This window comes from Meles meles, chromosome 13, assembly GCF_922984935.1.
Source record: "Meles meles chromosome 13, mMelMel3.1 paternal haplotype, whole genome shotgun sequence".
Taxonomy (NCBI): Eukaryota; Metazoa; Chordata; class Mammalia; order Carnivora; family Mustelidae; genus Meles; species Meles meles.
This window is the reverse complement of record NC_060078.1, coordinates 45,519,122-45,537,589: the sequence shown is the minus strand read 5'-3', so window position 1 is coordinate 45,537,589 and position 18,468 is coordinate 45,519,122. Positions and strand designations below refer to the sequence as shown.

The 18,468-nt window shown below is 45.9% G+C and overlaps 1 protein-coding gene across 1 annotated transcript in view; it reads left to right on the top strand.

Annotated features, from left to right (window-relative positions):
* The window catches only part of ANTXRL (ANTXR like), a 35,740-nt gene that overhangs the window by 3,558 nt on the left and 13,714 nt on the right, over positions 1-18,468 (top strand). The window contains exons 2-9 of the mRNA XM_046026590.1: positions 6,530-6,601; positions 7,977-8,048; positions 10,709-10,790; positions 10,893-10,926; positions 11,608-11,687; positions 11,764-11,832; positions 12,160-12,240; positions 12,339-12,399. Coding sequence (XP_045882546.1) covers positions 6,530-6,601; positions 7,977-8,048; positions 10,709-10,790; positions 10,893-10,926; positions 11,608-11,687; positions 11,764-11,832; positions 12,160-12,240; positions 12,339-12,399 — 551 coding nt within the window. The remainder of the gene's footprint in view (positions 1-6,529; positions 6,602-7,976; positions 8,049-10,708; positions 10,791-10,892; positions 10,927-11,607; positions 11,688-11,763; positions 11,833-12,159; positions 12,241-12,338; positions 12,400-18,468) is intronic.

Here is an 18,468-nt window from a genome sequence, read left to right as displayed (position 1 = left end):
TTTGTGTTAATACTTTAATAATTCCCCCCCTTTTGGTCATCCTCTCATACAGGAGAGACTGATCAGCAATTCAGTATGATGAGCACTGGGTGTTATATTCTACTAATGAATCATTGAACATTATGTCAAAGACAAATGAAGTGCTTACCTTGGCTAATTGAATTTAAATTAAAAAAATTGATATTAGTGCCACTCTTAATTACCATTAGGGTTAAATTATTCTTGTCTTGTCATGAAGCTTGAGGTAATGATGTCATATACATTGGAAGAATTGTTTTTGCTTTTTATCTGTTCATCTTTTTGTTTCTCCAAGTGCAGTGAGACCATCTGATGTACTGATGATGGTTGTAGACATATATTTAAGACCCTTGAGAGAATATAGCACACCAGGGAGACTACCAGGCTGATTATCAGGAGGACACTAGTAAGAAACTGAAGAATGTTCCTTAGCCAACACATACATGAACAAAACCAGTTGGTATCAAATAAATCAAAGAATATACCAGAAGAGACATCCACCAATTTAGTTAAGTGGCGTGTTTATTAATTTCTCATATTTTAATGTGTATAATATCAGTGTTGAAATAATTACAGCAGGAAGTAATTGCTACGTCAGAGACTCCTCGTTGTTAGCCTGAGTCTTGTATCTAAAACCACCTTGTCAGTTTGAAATAATCCTTAAAACAGGCACACTTTGAAATTTCCTCAAGAATTTTCAGTCTAGAAGTTGAGTTGGTAGATTGTTTCCTCCCATTGAACCATCCCTTAGTCTTGAGAATAGGTCAGTTCAGTTAAACAGTGATGTCTCATTTCAGGAGATGGTATTGTAGGTGCACTCCCAAAGTTTGACTTATACCATGTGAACAATCAGGTATTTAATTTGAGGCATTTCAGTGAGAACAGTCAGTGATTGAAGCAGACTCTGCATAAGGTTCTTAGTTCAGAGAGCAGCCAGATGAGAAGACTTCTAGACATTGGGCTCCTAGATGTTGATTCAAAGCATCTTCTGTAAATTGATTGTCTTTGGTGATGTTATTGGGTCCTCAAGTAAATGTTCTGAATGTCCCACACAGCAAGAGACACAAAAATTGTCTGTGCATGAGTCATTGTGTTGATTTCTATGAAGTTTCATATCAAGTTATCCAGCTCAGTTTGCAGGGCTTTGGGAAAAGGACAGTTTTTGTTCTTGGTAATTCCTAATCACAAAGGTGGAAGAAAATTGAAACCATTAGTTTGGAGAGTTGGAGAAAGATATTGGAGAAAAACAATAATTTAGAATCCATTTCATTTTACAAGTAGATAACAACATTCAAAGTCAGTGAACAGGTCTAAAATCTGATATCCATCAGGGTGTGTTATAGTTTCTACTGAAAATACTTTTTATCTCTACAATTACTCCAATTTCTACCAGAAACTATCATAGTAAGACTAATCGGTTTGCAAAACATGTCTAATCCTATTAAACTGGGTATGGTTATTTTTGTAAGTGGAGCAGGAATAGTGATTTAGCATATAATCTCAAATATGATACTCCAGTTAAAGCTTTGATGATAGCTAAGGGGATTTATCGTCTTTATAAAGTCCATGTTGTTTTCTTAAAACTTGTAATGACTTAGATTACGTTTTTACAAGCTTTTTTAGGCTAAGAAACCAGGCTAAGCAGTTGCCCAATTTTGTCCTGTAACAAGAACAAATTTTCATTGAACAAATAACTATACTGTCATGTAAAACAAGAATACTCAAGAATTTCTGGATAATAGAGGGGTCAGATAGAAAAAGACAACTACAGTTGGCCTTTGAACAACAGGGATTTGAAATGTATAGGTCCATTTATACATAGATTTTTTTAATATAAATACTGGACATTAGTAGAAAGAGACACTACATTTCTCCTCACCTGCATCCAAAGTTAGCAAAGCTGGATCCTTGAATGACTCCCACTTCTTCCCTCCCTCCCTTTCTTCCTTGTTTTTGGTTTTAGTTTTCTTTTTTTCTTTTTTTTTTTTTTTAAGTTTAAATTCAGTTAGCCAACAGATAGGACATCATTAGTTTCTGACATAGTGTTCAATGATTCATTAGTTACATATAACACCCAGTGCTCATCACATCATGTGCCCTCCTTTAGGAGCTCACAGAGTTCCAGTGATGCAGTTAACAGGCAGTTATACCACTCCTTGCTCTCTACCCAGGAATATGGGAACCCTTACTTCTTCAAAGCAAAGTCTGGGGGAAGACAGAGCACTTTTAATCATGTCTCTAGGTCACTTGCTCCCCCTGACCCATCTTATGTGGTTGTAATGCAGTTCTTGCAGGAAATTATGACAAGCCTTAAACCTCCAGTTCCCTGGTGGTATTGGTTACCCAGCCCAGAGAATTTTCAGCACCGTGGACAGCACCCTCTTGCTGTCCACTGCCTGGTGCTATCCTGCACCTGCTGTTCTGTTAGACCCACATCTCATTGGTCCTTATTCTGTAGTCCTTGGGCAACTCTGGCCAGTGACTGGACCCACCACTTTGGCAAGAATCCCTCCACAGAACTGGTTTCTTTATGCCTCTCAGTTTGGGACCTCCATGATCTGAACTTCACATAAGAGGGCCAGGAACAGTTCAGAACCCTGCTGCTTGCTGTGTCAGCATTCTCTACATCTTTCCTCCACCTTCCCTTCACTTCTAGTCATTTGGCAACTTCTACCTTACTTTTAAATCACAGTGTAAAATACAGTTGAATTTTGCGGGGAGGTAAATTTATATGTGAATTTTCAACTCTGTAGGGGGTTGGCACTCCTAACACCCATGTTGTACAAAGGCCAAAGTATTCCATTTTTGTTGTAAAAAGTTTGCTTTAGCAAATTTCTATGTTATAGATAGGTTAAAAGAAAAGAGAAATGGCTCTTCTTAACTCTGGAAAACAAAATGTAGACAAGACAACAATGTTTCAAAGTCTTACAAAATTATAATCATCCTTATCAGTTCTTTCAGTCCTGTGTACTTAATTCTTGTTAACAAAACAGACCTAGTTTTATGAATCTATCATTCTCTCCATTAGAGTTCAAAAAATTCTTGTAGTATAACCAGCTCAAGGTATGTTCTTAAAGTTACCAAAAACCTGTATTCGTGGGCGCCTGGGTGGCTCAGTGGGTTAAGCCTCTGCCTTCAGCTTGGGTCATGATCCCAGGGTTTGGGATCGAGCCCTGCATTGGGCTCTCTGCTCAGCAGGGAGCCTACTTTCCCCTCTCTCTCTCTGCCTGCTTCTCTGCCTACTTGTGATCTCTGCCTGTCAAATAAATAAATAAAATCTTAAAAAAAAAAAAAAAAGCCGGGGCACCTGGGTGACTCAGTGGGTTAAAGCCTCTGCCTTCGGCTCAGGTCATGGTCCCAGGGTCCTGGGATTGAGCCCCACATCTGGCTCTCTGCTCAGTGGGGAGCCTGCTTCCCTCCTCCCTCTCTGTCTGCTGCTCTCCCTGCTTGTGATCTCTCTCTATCAAACAAATAAATAAAATCTTTTTTTAAAAACCCTTCATCAGAAAGGATAAATACCCAACTTTTATATCAGCATGGATGGGACTGGAAGAGATTATGCTGAGTGAAATAAGTCAAGCAGAGAGAGTCAATTATCATATGGTTTCACTTATTTGTGGAGCATAACAAATAACATGGAGGACATAGGGAGATGGAGAGGAGAAGGGAGTTGAGGGAAATTGGAAGGAGAGAGGAACCATGAGAGACTATGGACTCTGAAAAACAGTCTGAGGGTTTTGAAGGGGCGGGGGGTTGGAGGTTGGGGGAGCCAGGTGGTGGGTATTATGGAGGGCATGTATGGCATGGAGCACTGGGTGTAGTGCATAAACAATGAATTGTTACGCTGAAAAGAAATAAAAAAAAACCAAACCTGTATTCCTCAGTCCCTTTCATGAATCTCTTTTAAGAGGAAGCACTTTTGCAAAAGCATTAGCGTAAAACAGTAACTGTAAATGTCAAAAGACTTAAAAGTAGCCAATGTGAAAGATTTCATGAAAGTCTGTTACAATGAAATTGACCAGAAAATTTTATTTTTTCTGACATACATTTTAAGATAATAATTAGAATTATGAATGATAACATTATACCAAGACATATCAGATTTCTAGAAATTTCATACAGTTTCTGGAACATATATCAGTAACATATATCCATACAAATATAACCTAGAGAAGGTTTAGCATCACTTATTATGACAATGCTTCCCATGTAATTTGACATGTTAAATTAACCTAATTAGTCTAACATGTATCTTTTATAAAGAGAAAAAAAATCTTTTGAGATGTTTCAGGGACCTTCTTATATATTTCAAAGTTAATTCAAGATCAAAAGGACTTCGTTTAGAATTTCTATGGGAAGCTTATAAAAAATATCAAAAGGTGATCTGGGTTAGCTATTCAACTGAAGTGACAAAAATTTCTAAGGCAAACTAAAAAAGTTACATTGTTGTTAAAAAAAAGTTTAGCTCCTTTAATAGAGAAGGCTCAGTACCCCCAAGTAATCAAAGACCTGATAATGATAACATGAAACACAAGAAATTATTCTGGTAAGATGAAATATATTTGCTTTCAAAATAGATTACAGGGTAAATAACAACCTTTCTTAATCTCTTGTTAAGAGCACACCAATAGTTTAAGAAAACTTTCTGTTCCGCAAAAGAAAGAGAATTACATTTTAATTTTGCGTAGGTATACCATTGACATTAAAGCTTATTTTTAAAACCCTAACAATAAGTTCTTTCATTTTTCATCAGCTTTACTAAACAAGATTTTCTCTTGCTTTCTGCTTTCTACTTCCTTTTGCTTTTTATCTTCTATTCCTCTTTTTTTTTTCATTCTAAAATGACCATTCTCTTTAGAACAAAATTACTCTCTTTTCCCTTAATAAAAGTTCGTTTTCATATCTTGTACCTTTTCTTAACAAAAGTACTTTCTGTTCTCCCAGTAGAGAGTCATTTGTCTTATGATTTCTAGTAGTTTTAATTGCACATATTGATTAAAATTATTAGCCCTTGGAAACTTTAGTTACTAGTGAAAACTGAAAGGTGAGCTATTATATACTCTTCTCCCAGCATTCTGAAGATTGGCAAATTTATGAATACATTTCATAATTTCTGGAAGTATATTCTTCCTCACTGTAAATTTTTCAGTGTTGCATACATGTTTATTAAACACAAATAGCTTTAGTTCCTCTGTAATAAAAGCCCAATGTAGATAAACTTATGTTGAGTAATTAATATTTCCATATTTTATCTTACTTGGAAATTGACATAGTCATTACTGGAGGAAAGAGGAAGGGCCTCCTTGTGGGTTTCTTGAATTCATATGACATAGGAAAGACATGAATTGTCATAGATCCAGAAAAAGAGTCCAGGCTAGGCATCAGACTGTTTCACCCTTTGTCATCAGCAGGATCTTGACCAAGACACTTAGTGAATCTCACATTTGTGAATCACAAATTTGAATTAGTATAGAACTATTGAGTATCTATGTTGGACTGCAAAGATCTTGAACCCTGGGCTGGTAGGGCACATTTAAGAACTTCTCATCTAGACAGAAGGGGATATCATAAGGCTCCACCCCCATTCAGCATCTTCACTGTCCAAGAACTAAGGTGGGAGCTGATGAGTAAGAAATGGAAAATAGGGAGAGGAAGGATCTGTGGCTTTCTTTGCTGGTCAGTGCATGATGGCAACAGAACATAAGTGTCCCAGGTCACTTGCAGGTGTTGGAATAGGCCTTTCATGTCTAGAGTGGCTCAGCTTTGAAGGATGGAGGAAAATAAAATTATCTGAGTAGCACATCCTTCCTGGCCTGAGGTGTAGTCCCCTATTGTGAATGTCTCTTCCTGCTCTGTGAGTGATGGAAACCATGAAGGTGTGAACAGAATTTGTGTGTGTCATAAGAGATGGTTGACAGGTCAGACTTAGGCTTACAAATGGATCCCCAATCTAAGGAGGTATGTAAGTGTAGCCTGATACCCAAGAATCCAGAATCCAGCAGAGGATTACAGGACTGGCTTGGGCCACCTTCTGAGGCTGGATCTGTTGGTTCAAAAGGTATATAATGGAATGTGGTGCCAAAAACCCTGCCTTGCACCCCACTATACACCTTTAAAGAGTAGAAGAGAAGCAGAGAGCTGTTAATAGCTATTCCAAAGGAAAATGGGGGACCAAGAAAGCTAACATGTCAGAATCAGAATGTTTTCCAGCAAACACCTACTATAACCACCTACCATAACCAAACCAACCATCCTGGTTTGCCACCCAAAGTCCTTCCTCCCTGGAACTCACTTGGTCCCAAGCATATGGGTCTGGTTATTCAACCTTCCCACCATTCACACTGATGAAAATCACCACCAGGGTGACCTAAAGAGGTCACCATGGGTGAGTGGCAGACTTCAGTTATGTGGGATAAGGAGGAGCTTCTAAAGGAGCTATGGGAGGTATTGGGCAGAAACTTCCCACCCAATATATATGCCTCTTCTGTCTGACTCAAGTCTTTGTTTTCAGGTCAGAGAGCGTGAACAACAATTGGAAGGACATTTACACATTTGTGGATGGTGCGGTGAAGAAGTATCCAAAGTAAGGCTCTCCATGCCGCAGGGTATTTTCCTCTGCCAGAAAGATACACAGCTGCTTAGATTCAGTGGACATGGGAGCCCCTCAGGCCAAAAGCACAGTGCTCACAATGGTGTTCTGAAACAGGAAAGAAGGAAAGTCAAATTGTCCATTGCTTCTCAGCAGATTTTGCTGGCTCTTGCCTGAGAGGCGAAATTAAAGGGGACACGGTCTTCTTCTGAGAACCTTACCAGTTTGGAAAGGAAGTTAAAGCACACTGACCAGTAGCTCAGTAACTGAACACCTAGTTAAATGATACCAATGGCCAAGAGGAAAGGACAAAAGTCTTACATGGCAATATAAAGGAAGAAGCAAGAATTCCTAGAGGAAAGAGTCAAGGATAATTACCTAGAAGATATGGAAATTTGAACTAGACCTTGAAGAATGGGGAAAGCCAAAGTAACAGGAACCATTAAGAAGACGTCTTGTGGAGGAAATGGTCTGTTTGGTGGTGGAATAGGTTTAGTCAGGAGAAGACTTAAAGATGAGGCTGGACCAGTCAACTTGGAGCCAAGAATATAGGGGCTATTAATGCCAGGCCACAGGGCTTGAATTTCCTATTGGAAATTCCTACTTCCTATAGGAAGTATAGGATTCTTGAGTAGGGGTCTCACATGATCAAGGATGTGCTTCATGAAAAGAAGTCTGTTACTAGGTGGATAAAATTAGTTGGAACAAGAGCCAAGAGCAAATAAAAAGCTCAGCTAGGGGCCTATTGTAACAATTTAGCTCAATGATACTGAGAGTCTGCAGACCAGAAGACAGTAGCCAGAGGATGGAAAGGAAGGGATGTATATAAATGTCTTCCAAGAAAGAGAATAATTTCTTTGACAAGAGAAGGAGATGAAGAAGGAATTAGGAAGGAAGGGAATGAAGGTCCAAAGAATGTTACAGTAGAAGAGAGGATGGGGCGAGCCCCTCAGGCAGGAATGTGAAGGTGTTTATCTCCTTGTGATATGTTGTGCATGTGCCTCTTTGTGTGTGTGTGCATGTGCATGTGCATGTGTGTGTGGAATGCATTCTTTAAGAATGTAAGAAGGGAGCAGGATGCCATCTTGGCGTTCTATTCTAAGGAGGTGACACATCTTACCAGCCTCAAAATTTTTCACATTTGTGGGAACTTCCAGTGTTTGGGAATGGACATGAAATCAGAAGAGTTATAGTGGGAACTGCAGAAATTGACATAGACTGCCCCTCACTGGCTGCAGTGAAACTTTTTTTGGGGGGGAGGGATTGTTTTTTTTTTTGTTGTTGTTGTTGTTGTTGTTGTTTTTAGCTTTATGGGCATCATTTTGAGCCTGTGTTGATGGCTTCTCACAAGCACATGCTTCCTCCGTAGCGTGAAAATGCGGATGTCCTTCATTACCTACTCCACAGAGGGCCACACCCTTATGGAGCTCACCTCAGACAGGTAAGCAGTGATTTGATCCCCCATGGAAGACATGAAGAGCCAAGTCTCAGGGACAGCCAGGAAGCTGAAGTGTTCCCTGAAGCCACATTGGAAAGGCCAATGGAGTGCAGGCAGCGCAGGCTTGAGGTCCACTCATTGTGCACCCTGACTCCCAGATCTGGCTCCCTAACCTTCTCTGAGCCCTGGCTGCACTGACATTGGCAGACTACATGTTGCTAGACCATCTCCACCACTATAAGCCCTGACCTAGAGCTGTCCTGAGTGCTTCCCTCCATGCTATTTGATTTTTGAAGAATGTGCTATATGTGAGGACTCCTAGGATTGTATGGAGCAGATGTGCATCCTTTATGAACAGTGACCTGTGTTGTGTATCACTCTCTGCCCTGGTCCAGTGGGAGGAGGGGTGGATAAGAGACAGATCAGACACAGGAAGGAAGGGATGGGCAGCATTGAAGTACTGATGTTTTCAGTGGAAGGGTTTTGCTCCCTTGGTGGGTCTGAGACAAGAGAGCACATGAGTAGGGTTCTGAGCACAAGGCTGGGATAGGGCACTTGAGAAAGGCATGACGTGCCTGCATCCTAGGTGGACCATGGTAGGCCCAGCAGTTTACCCAAAAGTCTGTAAGTGGAAAATTATGGCAGTTAAGATTCTCATGAACACAAATGGCTGAAACCCAATTTAAAGAGGGGGGAAACACAAAAGAGGTTGAGCACCCTTAGGACTGGATGGACCCAGGATTTGGAACATAGAGCCACCATTCAATACCATGGAGACAAACCAGGAGCAGCAGAGTGCTGATGTCAGTGCATGGAAACAGCACTCTCATGTCTGACTCCAGGAGAAGCAGGGAGTGGGCTGGCTGTTCCAAGCATTACTGGAGGCACGGATTTGTGCATATGTGTGGTTATGTGTTTAGAACAGAGAGACCTGAGTGCATATGAGGTGGAAGGAAGCAAGTCCACTGGGGGGTGATGCTGGCAGGTGGCAGAGAGATGCAAGACTGCTGGGCAGGGGCTCTGGTGGAAGAGCCGTCCTTTGGGGAGGGGAAGACTTCTGCCTTCTCCAAGGTGAGAGTCTCGGGGCCCAGATGTGAGAAGCTATGTGGGGGCTTAGGAAAGGCCTCCTGGTCCTCTCTGGACAGTGAACATAGTGACATCTTCCCCAAACGAAGGTACAGGAGTGGCAGTGTGCCCAGGGGAGTGGAAATGATGAGCAATTATGTTTTGGCAAGGGAATAATATTTTAAGAGGAGTCTATCTGAGGGTGATAAGAGCCTGTATTCCTTCCAAGTTCAGAGCTAGGAGTAGGGCTGGAGAAGCAGCACTTCCTTGGGGACATTGGGGCAAGCAAGTGTATGCCTGGCCAGGGGGCTCCTAGGCCAGAGACTAAGAGGGGATGAGAGTTACCCCATATTTGAGGGTTCAGTCAAAAAAAAATTTTCCAGGGTCGCCTGGGTGGCTCAGTGGTTTAAGCCGCTGCCTTCGGCTCAGGTCATGATCTCAGGGTCCTGGGATCGAGTCCCGCATTGGGCTCTCTGCTCGGCAGGGAGCCTGCTTCCCTCTCACTCTCTCTGCCTGCCTCTCTGCCTACTTGTGATCTCTCTCTGTCAAATAAATAAATAAAATCTTAAAAAAAAAAATTTCCAAAATGTGGCAAGAAGAAGAATGCTTCTGCTGGGCTGGGTAGTGCCTGGTGTGGCCTCCACTGGCCACAGGTCCCAGGCCTCACCTCCTGGGCTGGGTGGGCTGGGCAGGGCTGGACCTGGGGCTCTTAAGTCTCCCCCACAGCAACATCTGCTCTCCCCACAGTGAGAAGCCTTCTCAGCGTCCACACTCTCCTAGACTGGCTGTGCCAGCCTAGATCATCACATGGGATTGGCCTGAACCTAAACACCCAGCCCCTCCTGTGTCCCCATCCCACCTGTGATGTGGGATCTGCCTTCACAGCAGCTGTCTGGCCACACACCCATGGCAGCCAGGGGGTCACTCCTCAGGGCCACTTCCCCAGGCTTTGGCCTTTTTCTTCAGGGGCACATGAGCTCAGGAGCCCTAGTATGCTCATGAAGCAGCTTACTACTTCCTTTAGCACCAGTCCAGAAGGGAAAGAAGCTTGGGGGGACCGGGTTAACCTCAGGGGACTGTGGCAGGGGAGGATGGGACAGGGCAGGAGCATCAATCAGCAGGATGACTTTCCCAAACTCAGCCTTACCTGCTGGAGGATAGTGGGCCTTCCTAAGGGACCTGGTAACTTCTTAGCATCCCTGCCCATCACATCGTGAGTGGGATTCACAGTGACACCTCCATGGGTGTGCCCCACGTTCACCGTGGATGGTCAAGGCAGGGCCTTGGAGGTCCCCCAGGTCTGTGTGCCTGACACAGTGATGAGTCCAGAGAAAGCCAGGCCATACCCATGGGACTAGCAAAGCAGCATCTCCCACCCTATACTCACCCTAGGGGAGACAGTGGAGGCCTGAGTATGACCTGTCAATATCAAGGACAGAGGGCTAAAGGTCATGACCCAGCTACTTGACTTGTGTCCTGTCCCAGCCAGACATGTACACACTGCACAGGGGCTCCAGATCGGCTTGGGGCTGCCTTTAATATCAAGACCAAATTACACTTCAACCACTTTTCTGATTTTTTTTTTTTTTTTTTTTTAGAAATGTAATAAGTGATGGTCTTACTAAACTCCAGAATATAGTGCCTACCGGAGCCACAAATATGCAGGAAGGATTTAAAAAGGTACTGAATCTAGAGTTCTGAGGACTTCTGCTTTTTGGAGTTCTTAGAGTATTCCTGGGTCCTCCCACTGCCCTCCCCCAATACTCTTTCATTTCCTTGCAGGCAAATGAGCAGATTGAACAAGAAAATGCTAAAGGTAAGTTGCCTGTTAACTTCACTGTGGGCAGGTGTGGGGGCAGAGCAGGCTTGGGCCTCAGGGAGGTCTGGTGCAGGCCCTGGTCAGCCCCTTACTATCACTGACTCTTGGAGCAAGGTGCTGTCTTCTCTGGACCACGGATCCCTCCTCTGTGCATTGAAAATGAAAACCATCCCTAGTGATATGTCTCAGAGTAACATGGGGCCATACATGTACCTTCTAGGTTCTTGATAACTGAGAGGTGCTTGAACTACACTTGGGCTGCCTGAACAAGAAAACAGAAAAGCCAGGGGACCTAGAGCAGACAAGATTCCATTTCCTGAAAAAAGTGCTGGACTTTCCCCTTGCTGCCCATACTTTCTTTCCATCACATTTCTGGTCCTGGTTCTTTTCCCTTCCTTTCCTTCCCTTTGGCTGATGTCATCCTGTGACTGTGTTTCCAACACTGGAAAAGGCTGTGCTCTGCCTAGACCATCTTCATCTAACATCCTAGCTAAGGCTCCTTTTCCTTCCAGATCTGGCCTGCTAGTCCTCCAGATGCTCGTGATGGCAGGTGCTGAGGTCTGGGCACTTTTCCCTTGGAGAAGGAGGTATGGGGAGCAGTGTTGTGCTCCTGCAGCCTGCAAAGAGAGTCATTTTATGTGCCCCTACCAATGGGGTCACTCCCTATTTCCCCTGCAGGCAACAGTGCTGCCAGTCTGATTATTGCTCTGAACACAGGACCACTGACGCAAATGGCATTTGAGGAGACTAAGTCTGAAGTGAGTCCAACCAATTGTTAGGAGCATTTTGTTCCATGTATTTGGTACTTTATATTCAAAGCATTCTTTCTCTTAGGCTGAGAAGGCTCGAGCTATGGGTGCCAAAGTTTACTGCGTGGGTATAAAAGACTATAGGAAAGACCAGGTAATTCAGAACAGGTAACCAGGTGCCCCTCGTGAGCCTAGATGGGGAAAGTGTTCACAGGCAGCTTTCTAGGCATGTTCCTCTAACCCACCTGTAGTGTCTGGACAGCAGATAGCCTCTCCAGAAATGAATGATAAGTGTGTAAAACCTGCCACCAGAGGCAGAAGTAGAAGGGCTTTCCCTTCCCTAAGGGTGGGCTGCTGACGGATGCCAAGGCCTGGCCTTGGAGTCCAACATGACATGAGGGAAGAGACCCTCTCCTGGGATGGAGACATATGTGTCCTCAACTCCTGGCCATGGGCTCAAGTCACTTCTTCTCTCTTGTAGCTGAATGACATTGTAGAAAGAAGGGATCAAATGTATGGTGTAGACAGTGGATTCAAGTCCCTGGAAGACATTGTTAACTTGGTGAGTGTGGGCTAAATGTGAGAAAAGGAATGAGGTGGCTTCTTACCTTGTCCCCTCCATTCACTATCCCTGACCTGCCACCCCTCTTTCTGTTCTAGCTGGTGATAAATTCCTGTCATGAAGTCATGGCTGGGGAGACTTACTTTGTTTGTATAGGAGGTAAGAGCTGTAGTCAGCTGTTCTAGACAGAATGTGCTGTGTGCGTGTGTGTGTGTGATATGAGGTGTGTGAACATTTGGTATGTGGGTAGTGTGTGGGTGTCTCAGGTGTCGTATGTGCGTGTAGCACAATTGTACAGAAACATTTTGGGCATATGAGCGTGCATGGAGCATAGTAGTACAGCTCTGTTTCACTGGAATGTGCATGTCAAGCATGGTTGTGGTGTGATGATATCCTTAACGACTGTTTCCCCATTATTATGGAGATGTAATTGACACATACCTGTGTATAAGTTTAAGGTATTCCATGTAAAGACTTGACATGCATATATCGTGAAATGATTACCACAATAAGAACAGTGTAATTAATTTTTAAATCTCACAGCCAAAAGTTTATACATAACAAGAAAAAATATATTTAAAAACCTTCAACAGAACACTGTAAAATGAAATCTGAGAATATATAAAAAGCACAGTTCATCAAGAATAATTAGGGACCACTCCTACAATACAAGTCCGATTCAGTATTTAAAATATCAGTGTAACTTACCACATCAGCAACGTGCAGAAAAGAAACATTATCTCAATGGATGACTAAAGAATTGGACACAGTTCAATGGCCAGCATCATACTGGGAACATAGCCAGACAGAAGGCATCCATACAAATACAGCTAACATCTCATCCCGTGGTTATATGGGGAACTCCTCTCCCTCAACATCTGGAACTTCACAAGGGTGCCCTCTCCCCATCCAGGGTCCCTGTGTCAGTCTGGTGAGAACTCCTATGCAGTGACTACTGTGACAGAAGCCCCCCTCTCTGTAATGGGCTCTGTGTGTGCCCACTGGGGATCAGTACATGGAAGCGGATGGATAAGCACATTTCTTCCGCTGCTAACAGCACTGAGCTGGATCCAGCCAGATGCAGACCCAGGGGCTGGCTCTGGCCTCTGCACTCCTAACTGTAGGGGCATAGTGCCACAGACCATGGGGTCAGACGGACCTGTGTTCACATCTGGCTGTGCTGCCCATGAGCCTGCCTCCCGGAACAAACCACTGAACATCTGTGAGCTCCCCTCTTGTCTCCAAGAAGGAGCAATAACAACACCCATGAGCAGATGTGAGACGGAAGGCCGGGGGATTTTATGAGGACTGGCACAGGATCTAGAAGTCGGTCAGCCCTAAGCAGGAGTAGTGGTACTAATATTGCCATCGTCATGGTGCCCCCGGCCCCAGTGCCAAGGCCATGTGTGGAGGGTGTGGGGAAATCATCCCGGATAAAAGCATCTCCAGCCGAATAAGCCGTGGGCCGCAGCTCTCTGATTGCTCCTGTCTTCTGCACCAACCTGCAGCGCGAGGGGGGAGGTGGGCAAGAGACCCCACACAAGTAGGCTCTGCTGGTTTAAAGCCGTGTAGCTGACCTGACAGCTTCGTTTCTCTGATTATGTGCCCTGGACACGCACAGGCCATGGCATCGCAGCAGCCTGTCAAACTGCAGGTGCAAATGGCAGTCATCGTCCCTTCCCCATGGTGGCCAGGCCGGGGTGACAGGTGCCTGCCACACACCCACTGACAGCTTAACTCAGCATTTCCTGTTCTGACCTTTTCAATTGTTGCCCTCTTGAGGAAGCTGCCACAATGTGACAGTCCCTGGGAGGCCAAGCTCAAGGCAGGATCCTGGACCCCAAATGAAATCAAAGGAGGCATTTCATCAGGCTGTCAGTTGAAATAAATCAGTGGGTCAGGGAGCCTTGGGAAAGAGACAGGGGACGAGCATGAGACTCAGGGCCTTTTCAGCCTCTCGGGGTGCTCTCCAGGGTGAGGCAGGGGCCTCTGCTAGCCTTCCTGCCTCTATGCCTGGGCTCTAGCCCATCCTTGGCTCAGTGCCCTCAGGCCCTGTGTGGGTGTTTGGTGTTAGTGTGACTTGTGTGAGTGTCTGGTCGTTGCATGGTGAATAAATCCCATGGCCAGAGCACCTAGAAAAGCTGGCAGGGGTGAGCACAGACTCACAGCTTCTCTACCACTGTGGCTCAGGCTGGCATCTTCTACACAGGGCCGGAGGGCACTGAGCAGGCCTCTTTCCAAACCCCAGCCTTGCCGGGAGTGTGAGGTCCCTAGCCCCCATCAAGGGGGCTCAGCTCTAAGGCTGGGGCAAGGGGTGACACTGGGCTTCCGGCAAGCCCCTCCTTCCACTTTCCAGGGTTCAGTCCACCCCTTCTTTGAGGCCTCACTCCCAGGAGTCTGCCCCTTGCCCCTTCCCTGATTCACTGGCCCCTCTGGATTCCCACAGCCCTTGCTCTGTCCCTCTCATTAGTCACTTGTCACTTTGTACGTGCCGTGACTTTGCCTTGGCTGTGTCACTGTTTATTTTTACCATTCAGTACTTTGGTATTTTCTCGGATTTTGTGAAGAAAATTTCCAAACCTACTTCAAAGTGGAAACACCAGTACAAAGAATAGCCTCATCTCCACTACCTGGGTTTTGCCGTTCATATTTAATATCTGACCATATTTCATTATAATTTTGTCTATCTAGTGCTCTCTCTCTGTCTTGCAAACACATCCTTCTATGCGCATACACATATACAGACACAGTGCATCTTATTTTTTTATGCGTTTCAAACCGTTTTACAGGCATCAGGCTACCTCATCCCCAAAACCCATCATTCTGCATGTATTTCACTATTTACACTGATATTTGTTAAGAGTTCTCTTTTTAAATTGCAGCAAACTTTAGTGTATCATTTGATGACTTCTGGTAAATGCACACCCCAGGAAGACACAGTTTACCATTGACCCCAGAAAACCCCTCAGATCACTTGCCAGGAGATCTTTGTCCCCCTCCCCCCATCCTGAAGGCAACTGCTCTTCTCAGTTTTTCTCCCATAGGCTAGTTTGCTCCTTTAAAACATCCTCTTGGTGGACTCATGTGTTTGAACGTCATGCTTGCTCTGGTACTCTTGGCACGGTGGTTTGGAGATTTATCCTTCCTGTGTGTGTGCTGGCTGGACTTGGAGTTTTGTGTCAGGGAGGAAGGCTGGAGGGGGCACCTGGCCATTCTTTTTTCTGTCTGTGACTGGCCCAGAGTGAGTCCATGGTGGCACGTAGTAGGATCCAGGGCAGAGGAGGGCTCTCCTCGGAGATCCAGTGAGCAGGGCCTGCACTGTGTGCAGAGGGCAGGGCGGGCTGTGTGGGGCAGGAGCCCCCAGAGGGGGAAGGCAAGACCCACGGTGCTGGGCAGAGACACCTTTGCCACCAGCGTGGGTAGCTGCTATCTGTCTACCATGATCAAGCTCCCCTTTCATCCCACCCTCTGTCATGCAGTATGTAACATTCCCCAACCATCAGCACATATTCCATTCTACAGATGGAGGAAATTTCTTTCACTAGTCTCCCTCGTCAATATTCTGGTTGTCCTAACTTGTGGCTGCAGCTGGCTGTGAACACCGTGAGGCTCACTCTCTGTGGGCATGAGTCAGGATTCCCTGGGTCAATCCCACAAGCAGGATTGCAGCATGAAGAGGACACACAGGATAAACATTGGTCAGTAGAGTCGGATTTCTCCCAAAGAGCCTGTACCGAGCAGCAGGGGGTGTTCCCAGAGCCCGACCCTCCCCAGGGCAGTCATGTCCACTCGTGTGCCCTTGTCAGTCTCATGGTCAGTGGGTTGCCCTTCCTCACTGCTGGTTTCCTCCTGGCCTTCTTGGGGAGCTGCCCTCCCACCCTCTTGGGGAGCTCCTCTCTCTGGAGCCCTGGGAGGCCCGCTGTACAACTTCTTCTCCAGAAAGAAAATTCTCCAACCAGAATGACCAGTCTCCCTTCCAGGGGATCTGGGTCCTCGTGCCACCCAACCGCTGCGAAGCAATGGCCCCCTGTGTAGGAAATGCAGCTCCCACAAGCTGATGTTTGTCTGTGCTTCATTTTCATCCTGTGGTGGTTACTGTTGGAGGAATTGGGTGGGGGTCTTGGAGCAGAAGGAGCAACTACTGGAAAGAGCAAAATCCTTTAACTCCACATTTCTCCTGCTCAAAAATCTGAGCCCATCACCCGGCTTTCCACTTACTGAAGCACTTGCCAAAGTGACAGGACCCTCTGAGAGCGGCAGTGCCTGGGGACACAGATGGCCCTGCTACAGAGGAGGAGTGATGACTGAGGAGGGCCCCGAGGGCTACAGTGCACACCTCATGGGACGGGGGCATGTGGGCAGAAGGACAGTGGGCAAGATTCCCGAGGAGTGCAGGCTCTGTGAGGTCCTGGGCTATCAGGCAGCCCTACCCTCAGCAGCTGCCCTATATCCTGGGCAAACTGGTGATAGCTGCTCAGAACTAAGAGAGGAGCAGAGGGGGCAAAAGTGGGACTTGCCTTGGGCACAAGAGGTCAGATCCTAGCCCTGTACCTGCCAGGGCTCCAGGGAAAGCCACCTGCCCTCTCTTAGCCTTGGCTTCCTTCTGTGTAACTTAGGGAGTAATGCCTAGTGTGGGCATGTTGGGAGGTGAGGGAAAGTATAGATCAGCCCATAGTATATGCTGTTAGTGGGGAGTGTTATTTTGGATAAACACCGGCGTTACACACCTTGGCCTGGCACAGATTTGCCCATTTCTGGTTCCTTCTGCCTGTTTGCGTGGCAGGAAGAGTCTACTTGCTGTTTTGGCCTCCTCTGGAGCCTGATCGCACCTGCAGCCACACACAGCCAGCTGAATTTTCCCTTTCTCTGCCTGTATCTAATAACAATGTGGGTTATGCATTTACAGTTCTGTCTTGCACGGAAATGCTTCTTTGCAATTAAAAAATCCTGGGATAAAATATAAATGCTACTTCTGTGAGACTGAGGGGTGGCCCTAGCTGGGCTGGCAAAGAGGTTCACAGGAGACAATCCCAAGTGCTCCTTCCTGGCCAATCTCAGAACCCTGTGTCATAGAGGGACAGGTCCTCAGAGGGTATGACAGGGAGCCTGGCACAATCGAATTCAAAGCAGCATTGTGAGATTTGGCTACTGTATGTGGGAGAAGACACGTCGCTTAGAGACGACTAGTCAGCCCTGAGTGGGACAGATGGAACTGGCCAGGCTGGTGCCACGAGCAGGGGTGAGTCAGAATGAGAGGCTGCAGTGTGGGGTGTGCTGGAGTAAAGGAGGTGCTGGCCACGGGGAGTGCTCCCCAAACTGAAACTGGGCAGTGGCATACGGAAATACAAACCCACTGATGCCAGCTGTTCCTGCTTTCCGAGAAAGCTAGTGATCTGGATTACTAGGGGAAATGTGCAGGCTTTACAATGTTAACTCTAATTTTTGGAAAACACCTGAAAGCCTAAAAACCCACATCAACAGGCCAGCGTCGGGCCACGGGTCTAGAATCTATGTGCTTCAAAGCAGAGCATTTGCTGACACTGCCCTGATCAATGGAAGCTTCGGGAGACAGGAAAAAGGAGGAATCGGGACAGCCGGTCCAGTTCTGCTAATACGAAGAATTATACCTAGAGAGTAAATTGAGCTAGGGCAAATCAAGCTCCATGAAGGGGAGTTAGCCCAGCTGGGACAGGAGGCAGTGGTGGAGGCCAAGGACCTTGGGCTTGCTGCTGAAGACCTGCATGTTAGCCTGGTGAACTCCCAGAGGGCCAGGCCCACCAGCTGCCCCCTGGCTTTGCTTCAGAAGCTCAGAAGCTCCAGGGGAGCTGCAGCACCTTGTTTGGGGTCTAAGACCTTCACCTGTCTCCACACTGATAGAAGAAGTGTCTGCTGAACCCCACATGGGTTGGTTGTAGTCTATCAGGAGGAGGCATGGGAAAATCATCTGTGGAGTTCCAGAACCACGGCAAAGACAGGAGCTCTCCTTCCCTTGGGGATTCTTCTCTGCAGGGTCACAGACTCGTAGGATATGCAGAGCAAGAAGCAGGGGCTCTTAATGGGCTCTGAATGTCAGGAGTGGAGGTGAGAGGCCCCCAAGAACCGAAGCCTGCCCTGACACTCAAAGTGCACCCTTGGTGACACCGGTTGAGGATCTGGCCCAGGGGAATCACACGTCTTGGTTTTGACATGTTTGCTTCCTCATAGGAATCCCTAAGAATTCCATTTTGG